The following is a 14,070-nucleotide window of genomic DNA, read 5'->3' as shown; positions in this document are numbered from 1 at the left end:
ACAAAAGCCCAGGCCCTGATAGAATAACTAACGAATTCTTCCAAAACTTCCAAGAGGATCTACTGCCTATACTTTAAAGGCTTTTCCAGGAAATTGAAAAAAAAACCTGAAATACTATGAAATAGTTTTTATCAAGCTATCATCAACCTAATACCAAAACCAGACAGAGATGCTGCCAAAAAAGAAAACTACATACCAATATCCCTGATGAACTTGGATTCAAAGATCCTTAACAAAATCCTAGCAAATAGGATCCAATGCCTCATCAAGAAAGTCATATACCATGACCAAGTAGGATTCATTCCAGAGATACAGGGATGTTTCAATATATGTAAGTCAATCAATAAGGTACACCACATCAACAAAAGGAAAATTAAAAACCACATGATCATATCAATAGATGCAGAGAAAGCATTTGATAAGATACAAGAACCATTCATAATAAAAACTGTCAACAAAATGGGAATGGTAGGAGCTTTTCTCAATTTAGTCAAGGCCATTTTTCACAAGCCCATGGCAAATATTATACTCAATGGGGAAAAACTGAAACCCTTTCCCCTAAGATCTGGCAGAAGTCAAGGCTGTCCCTTCTACCCACTCCTATTTAATATAATACTGGAAGTACTTATCATAGCAATTAGGCATGAAAAAGATATCAAGAGCATCTAGTAGGAAAGGAAGAAGTCAAGCTCTCACTGTTTGTAGGTGACATTATACTATACTTAGAAAATCCTAAAGACTCTACCAAAAAACTCCTAGAAACAATAGATTCATATAGCAAATTGGCAGGGTAAAGATTAACAAGCAATAATCAATGTCATTCTTATACACAAATGATAGAGAAGAAATAGACATTAAAAGAACAATTCTGGGCCTGGAGAGATAGCACAGCGGTGTTTGCCTTGCAAGCAGCCAATCCAGGACCAAAGATTGTTGGTTCGAATCCCAGTGTCCCATATGGTCTCCTGTGCCTGCCAGGAGCTATTTCTGAGCAGAAAGCCAGGAGTAACCCCTGAGCACGGCCAGGTGTGGACCAAAAACAAAACAAAACAAAACAAAAGAACAATTCCATTCACAATAACACCACAGAAATTCAAATATCTTTGAGTCAATTTAACTAAAGAAATAAAGAACCTATACAATAAAAACTATAAAACATTGGGTTTTTTTGTTTGTTTGTTTTTTGTTTTTATTTTTTGTTTTTGAGCCACACCCGGCAACACTCAGGGGCCACTCCTGGCTATGCGCTCAGAAGTTGCTCCTGGGGCCGGGAAGGTGGCGCTAGAGGTAAGGTGTCTGCCTTACAAGCGCTAGCCAAGGAACGGACCACGGTTCGATCCCCCGGCGTCCCATATGGTCCCCCCAAGCCAGGGGCGATTTCTGAGCACATAGCCAGGAGTAACCCCTGAGCGTCAAACGGGTGTGGCCCAAAAACCAAAAAAAAAAAAAAAAAAAAAAAAAAAGAAGTTGCTCCTGGCTACTTGGGGGACCATATGGGATGCCGGGGGATCGAACCGCAGTCTGTCCTAGGCTAGCATGCACAAGGCAGACACCTTACACCCTGTGCCACCACTCCAGTCCCTAAAACATTGTTTTGAGAAAGAAGAGGACACGGAAATTGAGACATATACCATGCTCATGGATTGGGAGGATTGACATTATTAAAATGGCAACACTCTCCAATGTATTGTACAGATTTAATGCAATTCCTCTAAGGATATTCATGAAGTTCTTCAAAGAAATTGATCAAATACTCCTGAAATTCATATAAAAAAATAAATGGCCAAGAATAGCTAAAGCAACCCTGAGAAATAAAAAGATGGGAGACATCACTTTCCCAAACTATAAATTGTACTACACAGCAATAATCATTAAAACAGTATGGTACTAGAATAAAGACAGAACCTTAGACCAATCGAATAGGCCTGAATATTCAGAAAATGATCCTCAGACTTACTATCAATTAATATTTGATAAAGAGGCAAGAAATGCAAAATGAAGCAAGGAAAGCCTCTTTAACTAGTGGTGTTGGTACAACTGGCCAATCACATGCAAAAAAAGCAAACTCAGACCTCTATCTAACACTCTGCATAATGGTCAAATCAAAATGGCTTAAAGGCCTTGATATCAGATCCGAAACTATCAGGTGTATAAAGAAAGCATAGCAAAACACTGACGTTGAAACTAAAGGCATCTTCAAGGAAGAAGCACCACTGTCCAAACAAGTGGAAGCAGAAATAAACAAATGGGATTATGTTAAACTGAGAAGATTCTACATCTCAAAGGAAACAGTGACTAGGGTAAAAAAGGTCACCCATTGATCAATGGGAGAAACTATTCACATAACACCCACCAGATAAAGAACTAATATCTAAGATATACAAGGTACTGACAGAACTTATCTAAACCCATCAAACAATGGGGGAAAAGAAATGAACAAATGGAACTACATTAAACTAAGAAGCTTCTGCACCTCGAAGGAAATAGTGACTATGTAAAAGGACAGTTCATGTAGTCTTGGAATCTATCAGAGAAAGTATTCATCCAATATCTGTCTAATAAGGGAATTAATATCTAAGATAACATAAGGCTCAGGTAGAGCTTAAAAAGAAAAAACATCTAACTCATCCAAAAATGGAAGAAGAGATGAATAGAAACTCCCTCAAAGAAGAAATACAGATGGCCAAAAGGCACATGAAAAAACACCCCACATCATTAATTACCAAGGAGATGCAAATCAAAGCAACAATGAGTTGCTAGCTCATACCACATAGACTGGCACACATCAAAAAGAACAAAACTAATCAGCATTGGCATAGATGTGGGGAGAAAGGAATTCTATTTCACTGCTAGTGCGAATATGCAACTGGTTCATCCTGTTTTGGAAAACAATATGGACATTCCTCACAGAACTAGAATTGAACTCCTATATGATCCAACAATAACACTCTTCTGAATATACCCTAGGAATCCAGAAACACAATGCAGAAAAGTCCTCTGCATTCCTATATTTATTGCAGCACAATAGCCAGAATTTGGAAACAATCCAAGTATCTGAACACAGATGAAAGGCTAAAGAAATGGTGATATGGGGCTGGAGAGATAGCATGGAGGTAGGGCATTTGCCTTGCATGCAGAAGGACGGTGGTTTGAATCTTAGCATCTCATATGATCCCCCAAGCCTGCCAGGAGCGATTTCTGAGTGTAGACTCAGGAGTAACCCCTGAGCGCTGCTGGGTGTGACCTAAAAAAAAAAAAAAGAAAGAAAAGAAAAGAAAAGAAATAGTGGTACATCTACACAATGAAATAGGTTATACATGGCTGGATATGATATCCTATTGAGTAAAATGAGTCAGAGGGAAAAGGATTAAAAGAATGATCACACTCATTTGTGGGATATTAAAAAATTTCCAGAGACAATAAAGATAAGGACATGGGACTAGTCCATGGTAGGAAGCTTGCCGCAAATAGTGGAGAGTGCATTTAGGGCACAGAAGGGTCCACTATGGCCACTATTCCACTATCCAATGATAGTTGGAAATGATCACTCTGGGCAAGAACTGGATTCTAAAAGAAAATAAAGTGATATGCATGATATCCCATCAATAACAATATTACAAGCCAGTATCTAAAAAGAAGAGTGAGTAAGAGAGAACAGGCAGGGAAGAGGGCGGGATGGCAGGAAAGAAACTGAGAACATCGGTGGTGGGAAATGCGCACGGGCGAAGGATGTAGTGCTTTGTATGAGTGAAACTCAACCACAAACAACTTTGTAAATGTGCAAACAAAAAGATATGTATTATGAACAACCTTGGAAACTACAGTGTTTAAATAAAGTAATTTCTAAAATATCTAATATAAAGAGAAGAAAAGTAGGCCCCCAGAAGCTAAGCAAAGTATATGTGCACAGTGCTAGAGTGGTGGAAATAGGAATAGGATTTGAACGCATTCAAACACCAACCTCTGAGCCATCTTCTTTTATTTACTACCTTCCTTTTTATAGTCTCTTCCTCTCTTCTTCTATGTCAGTCTATAAAAGCAGCTAATTCAAAGTCCTCTTGAACATTCTTCCATTTGAACATTTTTATTTTGTTGTTTTTCAGGAACAATCCAGAGAAATTATATCATCTGCATCAGCTCTTTAACCCCCCCCCCTTTTGGTTTTTGGGCCACACCCACTGATGCTCAGAGGTTACTTCTGGTTATGCGCTCAGAAATCTCTCCTTAAAGCCCATTATTTTTATGATTCAACCCATGGCTGCTTTGTTTTATTCCCATCAGGGTCATGGAAATTATTTCACTAAGTTTACCAAAGGCATCTAAAATGTCCACCTCAGAGGAGTTTTCAGTGCGTCTGGGAGCTCTTGTTGCACATTCTGGCGATTTTGCTTCCAATAACTCTACTTATCTACCTCCTTCCTCTCCTCATGACTCTTCATATCTATTTCATTATCACCACTAACTGTTCAAATTGGTTAAAATATTTCTTGATGATTACAATTTTGTCTCCACAATCAAATACCACTTCTCCCAGACTTCTGTGTTCAGATAGCCCCTGGGCAACCCACACAGCAGAAGTTCTTGTTTTCGTTCAGTATTTCTATCACCCACTGCACCTAAACTAAAACTTTGAGATCTCAACATTTCTTTGTTGATTGTTTTGAACATTTTACCTTCTAAATATTTTAATTTGTATTTTGTTTTGAGAGGCCAAATTCAGAAGACTTAGTGGTTACTCTTGATTTTTGTTCTGAGGGGACCATGCAGGACTAGGGTTCAAACTTGGGACTACTAGCTACATACAATGTGTCAATTAGCCTGGTGACCCCTGCTAGTTATTTCTGGACATTACTTTTCTTTCATCCTTATTCTTTACCCCTTATTTAAGCCCTCATCCACCCTTATTTTCTGTGATGTTCTCCTCAATAATCCTAAACTTCATTTTCCATTCATTTGCCAACCACTTGTCCATCCCACTTGACACTTCCAGTAAGATAAAGAAACCTCTTAGTTCTTTTCAGGTTCTGTAAGATTTACTTATTAAACAGATTTGCAGTCATCCAAATCCAACTGCTGATTGCATCTAAATGCTATAACACCACACTCCATCTTAGTTCTTATTTCTTGTTCTGGCTAATACTATAAAGTGTGAAATTATCTCCTCCAGGAAATCTTCTTATACCTGAATTTAATGCCACTTCTCTATGATTCCCAATTTACATCATCATATGAATAGCTTTTGTTGCAATTTTAATTATTTTAATTAGTTTTGAATCTTTCTCTTTCACTAAACAGTGAGTTCCAGTGATTTCAGCATGATATGGTTATTTTTCTTAAGTTAGTAACTAGAATGTGGGGAATAATTTTTTTTTTTTTGGGTCACACACAATGGCAGTGCTCAGGGGTTACTCCTGGTTCTGCGCTCAGAAATTGCTCCTGGCTATCTCAGGAGTCCATATAGGATGCAGGAATTCCAACCACCATCTGTCCTGGGTCAACTACGTGCAAGACAAACACCCTACTGCTGTGGTATCTCTCTAGTCCCACTTTGAAGGAGTTATTTTATTTCTGTATTATCAGCTTTGAGGTATTCTTTACATGAATCAGCTAACTGTTATAATTCACTGGAGTAAAGGTTTGGGGAAATCTTTTACATAAAATCAACAAATAATACTGAATATTCTATAAAAGATGGCCCATTACATATTTGTAATGTAAGTAATTTCTTATTTTCCTCTCTCCATTCAGGTTTTATACAATTTTTATAGACCATATCCTACTATTAAGCTCTGTTTAGGAAATGTCACTAAAGGAAACTTGTTTCATGTTCTCTCATCGGGCTAAAGTAAATTTGGCAATTTATTTAGTCTCCAATCTAATCAATTTCATCTTAGTACCTTCTTAAAAAGTTCTAAATGTAGGGGCAGAAAAATTTGTTCCTTGCAGCTGGCATCTTTATATGAGATATTTCCATAGGTGAACAAAGTCTCTCCAAGATTTGTTTTGCTCTAAAATTTTACCTCTGGAAAAAATAATTGAAGAAATAGTACAGTGGATAAAGCACTTGCTTTGCATCTACCTACTTCGGATTTGATGCCTGACACCCAGTATGTTCCCCTTGCCACTGCCAGAAGTGATCCCTGACTGCAGAGCCAGGAGTAATTCCTGAGCACATCCAGGTGTGCCCCCAAAACAAAAATTCTGATATGATGTCATTATACAAGCCTATTATACAAGATACACTACTAATTTTAGAATATTTGAAAAAAAATAAATGATTAAAAATGAATATGTAGATCACATATATTTAAAAATTACTTTTCATGTATGTATACAGAGACACATTTGCACTTTTCTATCTTAAGATGAAATAATTCATGTGAAACTACGTAACTTTTATTACATTGAAAATTGTATTTTGAATGAACATTGCGTGTCCTATCATTTCCTAAGATAAATTTGGAAAAACATAAATAGTAATATACCTGAGAAAGCTCAATTTCTTGTTATCATTCTAAGAAAACTATGAACTTTATCTAATTTAAAAATAATTTATTTTTTATTCCTTAATTAACAGTGAATCTGCCATAATGACTTACATAAGTGTATTCACCAAAAAGTATTTGCATTGCTTAGGGGTAGACTTTAGATACTATTTCAAAGACTAATTACTACACATTAAGAATATTATTTATATTTAATTTCTCAGCAAATGAGAAGGATGCAATAGAGAAAGCAAAGAAAGATTTGAAGAAGAGGTAGATCTCCTCTTTAGTTAAAAAAAGAACATGATGTGCTTATAATGTTTGCTTTGTTAAACTATCAGTTAAATTAATAAACTGTACTTAGGTCACAAAATACAAAGATCTCATTATCCATTTCAAGGACATTAAATTCTTGAAAATAAAATGGAAAAATAAAAATAGTGCTTACTTTCTGTTCCTTTTCCTTGCTCGGCTGTAGGCTTCTAAACCTTCTGTTAGTGTCTTCAATTTCTCCGACTCCACCTGAGTGAAGGTATGAAGATCAGACCACATTACCCAGACCTGCAATTGTTAATATTGCTTTTACTTTCCTGCTGCACAGGGCTGAAGGGAGGGAATGGAGGAAGGAGAAGCTTAGCTCTCAGTGCCATATCAAATGTCTTTCTCAATGAGAGGAGATCCCAAGTTTCAACATCAGCTGAAATGAAAAACTTCTTTTCCACTGTCGCCAGTTTGAAAATAATGTTTTGAGAACAAAACCCAGAACTGAAGTCCTCTTCAGTTCACAAAACCATACAAACAGAGATCTTAGTTTGCTTTCTTCACTGCCTTATGTTCAATAGCTGCAGATCTTTTGCTCACTGGGCAGGTTAAAGCAGTGGTTTATGAAGCCCATGGGCTTTGAAGCCAAGGGCCAGAGGTCTGACAATGACCTTCTCACAGCCTAGTATCAGGAAAACATATTTTATGAGCCTCAGCTTAATGTTATTTTTTTGAAATGAGAATAGTAAAATTCTACCCTCCTGTTTGACTGTGAGATTTAAAGCCTAACATCCTGTTGAACACTTATTGTCAAGTTCAAAGGCCACAAAACAAGCGGAGCAGTAGGTTATACAGAGGACACTGCTGGGTTGCATAGGAGCATTCTTTCCTTTTTCCTACTATGTCAGGGCCAACCTGTATGAAACTGGCTACTCATCACTTTGTAGCCAACAAGTGCTGGTGGCTCGGAGACTTCTAGAAATGAGAAGAAGTAGTCTCTGCCAGCACTCTTTCCTCAATCTCTATCCAAACCCCAATCTCTACCACAGTTCTTCAAACCACCTTAGCTAAGAAAACTAGTAATAAAGGAATTTATACTTAGCTTGTTAATAAAATACTTTTAGAAAAATGCCACTATTTTTATAAATATTTAAAAAACTGAAGTAAAAAGAGTTGGTGTAGAAACAGAACTTTGAGGTAAATTTATTAGCTTTCCCTTTTTCTCTAAGTCAAGACATGTCACTTTTATTTTATTGTTGGGAGGGATGGGTCACACCCAGTGGTACTCAGGGATTAATCCTAACTCTACACCTAGGGAATCTTTCTTGGCAGGCTCAGGGAAGTATACAGAATGCTGAGTACGATAAAAGCTGGTTGGCTGTGTGCCAAACAATTACCCTACCCACTGTAATATTGCTCTGGCCCCTCAATGTCATGATTATTAACAGAGATGCTCAATCTACTATGAATAAGAACAGAGAACCACTTTGATCAAGTAACATTTCACAAGAATCCTGAAGAAAGTTGTTTTTATGGATTATCTGGAAAATAAAAACGAAGATGAATATAGCTAGTTGGAGCTTTATTCTGTTAGTTATTTGGTTTTTTTTAAGAGGTCTGAACACTAGTTGTACAACTCTGTGAGTAGTCCTGGAGAGACCTAAACACTAACAAAGGAGTGTTTCTCTTTCCTGAAAGGCACCTTGATATGATTGCCTTTCAGATTACAAGTGAGTTACCTTACATAGAGGATATAAAATATATTTAAAATATTTCTATTAAAATGAATTTCTTTGCAACAGAAAGTAAAGTCCCCAATGATAGAAACTTTTTATTAGATATGCATTAGTTTAAAGAGATCCTCAAAAGTAGTTGATACAAGCAACAGAAAGTAGGTTCACAGTGAGACAAAGTAAGACATAATTGGTTTTAAATTTTTTAAAATATCAATTTAGGTCAAACTTTTTGAAATCTTCATTAAAAGTTTTATTCCTTTTTTTTCATTTGCTTTAAGGCCATAACTAATGGTACTTAGGGATTATCATGGTTCTGTACTCAGAGATTATTCCTGGCCATGCTTGGGAAATAGACCATCTGTGGTGTCAATGACCAAACCAGGGTTGGCTACATGCAAGGCAAGTGCCTTACCCCTGTATCATCACTCCATATTCTTCATCATAATTTTCAATAAAGAAATTAACTAGTAGCAAAATATTTCTTTTTTTTTTTTTTTTTTTTTTTGGTTTTTGGGCCACACCCGGCAGTGCTCAGAGGTTACTCCTGGCTGTCTGCTCAGAAATAGCTCCTGGCAGGCACGGGGACCATATGGGACACTGGGATTCGAACCAATCACCTTTGGTCCTGGATCGGCTGCTTGCAAGGCAAACGCCACTGTGCTATCTCTCCGGGCCCCGCAAAATATTTCTTGTGCAACTCCGACTATGCAACTGATTTCAATAATGAATTCAATGGCTTTTAAAAAGCAACAGTAGTACTTTTTAAAATTAAATGTAAATAAGATGCATATCACTGACTATTTCAAAAGTGATAAAATCATATATATCCAGAGGTAGATATTTATTTTTGTTTCATAATAGTAATATTAAATTATACTATGAAATTTAATATATGAAGAGTTCATGTTGTTTCTAGGGAAATATGTCTAGTTATATATTTTTCTAAGAAATTTGTTAAATTTATTTGTTAAATAATTTCCCTAATCATAATAAACAAAAATATTTAGCCAAAAATAATCATATATAATGATTTAAAAACACTACCTTAAGCTACTTAGCTTGGTAATCCAATACATAAATGTAAAGTGAAGATGGTCAAACATTTTTTTTAAATAAAACTTCACTTAAAGAGCAGATAATTTAAGATAATTAGTACTTTAATCTGTAACAACAATATTTTATTCACAAATCAGGAGTTCCATATATGTCATTTAATTCCTATTTTGGTGGAAAGTTGAATGAAGATTTCATAGTAAATATTTATTCATAGTCTGTCCACATATTCTCATAATGATAACACTGATAGTAATGGCCATCATGCATCTATCAATATTTGTACCTACAAATAAAGTAATTTAAGAATTATGAAAAAGAGCCCCAGAGAAGTATTACAGGTAAAGTTTTTTCCTTGCATACAGCTGATCCCTAGCACCAAATATGTTCTCCAAGCACTGCCAGGAGTGATGCCAAGCAGAGAGTCAGAAATAAGCCCTGGATATACCCTAGGAACACAAAAAAACTGCAATACAAAACCCCCTCCTCATACCTATATTCACTGCAGCACTATTTACAATAGCCAGAATCTGGAAACAACCAAGATGGCCCTTCAACATTGAATGGCTAAAGAAACTGTGGTACAAATACACAATGGAATATTATGCAGCTGACAGAAGAGATGAAGTCATAATATTTTCCTATATATGGATGTACATGGAATCTATTGTGCTGAGTGAAATAAGTCAGAAAGACATATACACACAGAATAGTTCCACTCATCTATGGTTTTTAAGAAAAATAAAGGACATTATTGAAATAAGTCCCAGAGATGAGAGCCGGAAGGACTGGCTCACGATATGAAGCTCACCACAAAGAGTGGTGAGTGCTTTTAGAAAAATAACCACACTGAGAACTATTATAACAATGTCATTGAGTGAGGGAAGTAAAAAGCCTGTCTCTAATACAGGTGGGGGGGGGAGGGAGATGGGGCATTGGTGATGGGAATGTTGTACTGTTGAAGGGGGATTTTTTTGTGTGTGTGGCTTTTGGGTCATACCCGGCAGTGCTCAGGGGTTATTCCTGGCTCCAGGCTCAGAAATTGCTCCTGGCAGGCACGGGGAACCATATGGGGCACCGGGATTCGAACTGATGACCTCCTGCATGAAAGGCAAACGCCTTACCTCCATGCTATCTCTCTGGCCCCAGGATGTTCTTTTTATGACTGAAACCCAACTACAATCACGTTTGTAATCATGGTGTTTAAACAAAATATTATTTAAAATTTAAAAAAGAAAAATAATCCCTGAGCATTGGTCAGGTATGGCCCACAAAAACAATTACCAAAAATCATAAAGGTTACTAAGAATTGAATATTTATAGTTCACATATTACCTTTTGTAAGAATAAACACATATGTTGAATAGTTTTGACTACTAAAACCCTTTTTTATTTATTCATTCAAATTCATTAGTTAGGACAATTATTTTACATAGTGGTCCTATAATTTGTTTCAGTAGGATTGGAGACAGACCTATGAAACTAGGCAGGATTACACAGTCGAGGCTTAAGAGTTCTTAAACAAGTGTGAATTGTTCAGATCACTTAAGTCTGAAAGGTTGCTTATTGAAGTTTCATTTGAAGTCAGCACTGTAAAATCTCATGTACCTTAGACATAATACTTAAGAAAAAATGAAGTTCAAGACTCTCAGAGAGCCAAATTAAGCCTCAGAAAGTGAAGCACAATATATAGTAAAGGAATCTGGATCAAAGATCTCAGATCATTTTGGAATAGAGCCAGTAAACCAGAGAGGATGCCAAAATTCCCAGCAGGCTTTAATCCTGATAACAGGATCAAATCTCTGGGTGATTACTTCTTTGCTGTAACTTAGTGTAAAAGCAAAGCTGTCACACATAAAATACAGCACAAATTTTATAAGAGATAAGAAAGCTGACTTCAAGCTCCCTTTCTTATTCTTTCCTTCCCTATCCTTTTTCAGTCATTAGCCTTTGCTGTTAGAGGAATGGTGTTAAGCAAGGAGAAGATAGTCTGAGGAGACCAGGGATGGTTAGGGTCTGGTTTAATTGCCAATTGCTTATGTCCTTGGAAAGGATCCTTCTCTGTTTCAATTCTCTTATTTGTAAAGGAGATGATTGTGTACATTTTGTGATCATTGAGAACATTTAATATATATAATAAATATGATGTGATTTACTTTTGTTATTGTTTGGGGCTACATCCAATGATGCTCATAGGCTATTCCTGACTTTATGGTCAGTAGTGACTTCTGTTGGAGCTCAGGGTACCATATGTGGTGGTAGGGAATTTAACTAAAGACAGCCATGTGCAACGCAAGTTAGTTACTGCCTGTACTATCTCTCTGTCTCATTATAATGTATTTACATTGTGTAAATAGTAATTTTACACATAATCTTATCCAAACTACTCCTGCTGTCATGTTAAACTAATTTGAGTAGGATACTGTTAAATTTTCAGTTTTCAAAGTTATATACTTATAAAAGTTTATATTATAAAAATACAAAATAACATTTTTCTATGATTTAACATACATTTATCCCTTAGACTATGAGAAGAAATTTTTTAAAAAGTGGCTTAAGGGGGCCGGAGAGATAGCAAAGCAGTAGGGTGTTTACCTTGCAAGTGGTCAACTCAGAACCAAAGATGGTTCGAATCCCAGCATCCCATATGGTCCCACGTGCCTGCCAGGAGCGATTTCTGAGCAGATAGCCAAGATGTGGTCCCTCCCCCCAAAAACCAAACCAACAAACAAAAAAACCCCCCAAAACTAGAAAGTTGCTTAAGGCTTGATCCCTAACCAGAGTCAGGAGTGATTACAGAGCAGTTTCCCCCCAAAGTGACTTTAATAGGGCTGTATACATAAAATGTATTTAATATTCTTTGTTTAAAAAAAAACAAGAAGATAAATTTAAAGAAATATTTAATAATATATTAATATAAGTAACAGGCAACTTCAATTGATGTCTGTAAATACCTCTAATATATAAATGCAAGGCAGTTATTAATATTACCACTTATTAAATAAAAAAAACAAAAGAACTTCAAGCCATGGATATCAACTTATGTGCAATATTTGGGCATTTTTGAAGTAATGGGAATTAATTGATAAATAAAAAGTTAAGGTAAAAAAACTCTCCTGTGACACAAAAAAATAAGCCTTATTTTCAACAGTAGTTTGACCAGATTCACTGAAAAATTCTATCATGAACCTTTTTAAAAGTGAACCAATGAAACATACTTTATTACAATTTTAGTCAGTATCACTGTCTGAGGCCTTTTTAAAAATACCTGCTTCCTTTCTGCGTTGCTTTGGAAAGCAGCATTTTTAAGTATTGGAGGACTATATTGCCATACTAGAGTAAATCTATCTTACGTGTGACAACAAATTTCATATTGATCAGCAGCTTATAAACGGAATATGATTTTTGATAAGGCTTATTTCTGAAGGAATGATGTTTAAAGGTTAATGTAATAAATGATGTTTTTGTTTTTAGAGTAAAACAGAGATAAGATTTTCTCAGGGACTTTAAGGGCTATCACTGATGAAGCTTCAAAGCTCAGGTGGTGCCCAGGATCGAACCCATGTCAGGAGCATACAGAGCATATACCCTAATAGCTGTACTAACTTCCATAAATATATTTGCCTTCAACATGAGATTCCATTTGGACTATTTCTGTGAAAATCTCAGGAGCTCTGTAGGACTCTCTATTTTCTTGTAGCATGATAATACCCCTCCTTTTCCACATTATTTTTGACTGAATAAATAAAAAGAGCTCACAATCCATAACATTCCACAATCTACCACAGTAAAGTTGGTTATCCCTAGGTTTTTACTCAGTTTAATATTTTCACCAATATTCACATATATGTCTTACCTAGTTCATTATTTTTACTGTCTTTAAAATTTTGATTAAGCACTGACTTTATTAGCCAACATTTAATATTACTTATACCATGTTATTCCATATAACTTTCATAGATTTTTTTGACAGTTTTTTTTTTCAAAAAATGTGGTATGACCATGATGCAAAGCTTTTGAAAACCTGTGCTAGAATTATAAAAATCAACAGGTTGTGATGATCTATGATTGTAAAGTGTAACAGGGGAACAAAAATATCTGCTGGGCCCAGAGAGATAGCACAGCAGTGTTTGCCTTGCAAGCAATCGATCCAGGACCAAAGGTGGTTGGTTCGAATCCCGGTGTCCCATATGGTCCCCCGTGCCTGCCAGGAGCTATTTCTGAGCAGACAGCCAGGAGTAACCTCTGAGCACTGCTGGGTGTGGCCCAAAACAAACAAACAAACAAACAAACAAAAAACAAAAAAAAATCTGCTATTCTCTTTTCAAAGAGTTTTGGTCCTAACAGACTGTGGGTTGCTTCTGGCATCCTATTAGTCAAAACACAGCCTAAATGTTGTGAATGTTGGTTGGGTACAGAAAAAAAGATTAATTTCCAATGGAGGTTAAGAAAGCCTGTAACAAAAGTGAAAACACAAAGAACACTTTCAGCAGAGAATTAGTGTATCAAAAAAAAAAATACAAATAGCCACAGTC

General features: G+C 36.1%; 1 protein-coding gene across 2 annotated transcripts in view; it reads right to left on the bottom strand.

Annotated features, from left to right (window-relative positions):
* MBD5 (methyl-CpG binding domain protein 5) overlaps positions 1–14,070 on the bottom strand; it is a 246,047-nt gene that overhangs the window by 14,566 nt on the left and 217,411 nt on the right. For both annotated transcript variants that reach the window (XM_049772981.1, XM_049772982.1), the window contains exon 11: positions 6,934–7,007. In XM_049772981.1, coding sequence (XP_049628938.1) covers positions 6,934–7,007 — 74 coding nt within the window. The remainder of the gene's footprint in view (positions 1–6,933; positions 7,008–14,070) is intronic.

This window comes from Suncus etruscus, chromosome 5, assembly GCF_024139225.1.
Source record: "Suncus etruscus isolate mSunEtr1 chromosome 5, mSunEtr1.pri.cur, whole genome shotgun sequence".
NCBI classification, from domain to species: domain Eukaryota; kingdom Metazoa; phylum Chordata; class Mammalia; order Eulipotyphla; family Soricidae; genus Suncus; species Suncus etruscus.
This window is presented reverse-complemented; position numbering and strand designations above follow the sequence as displayed.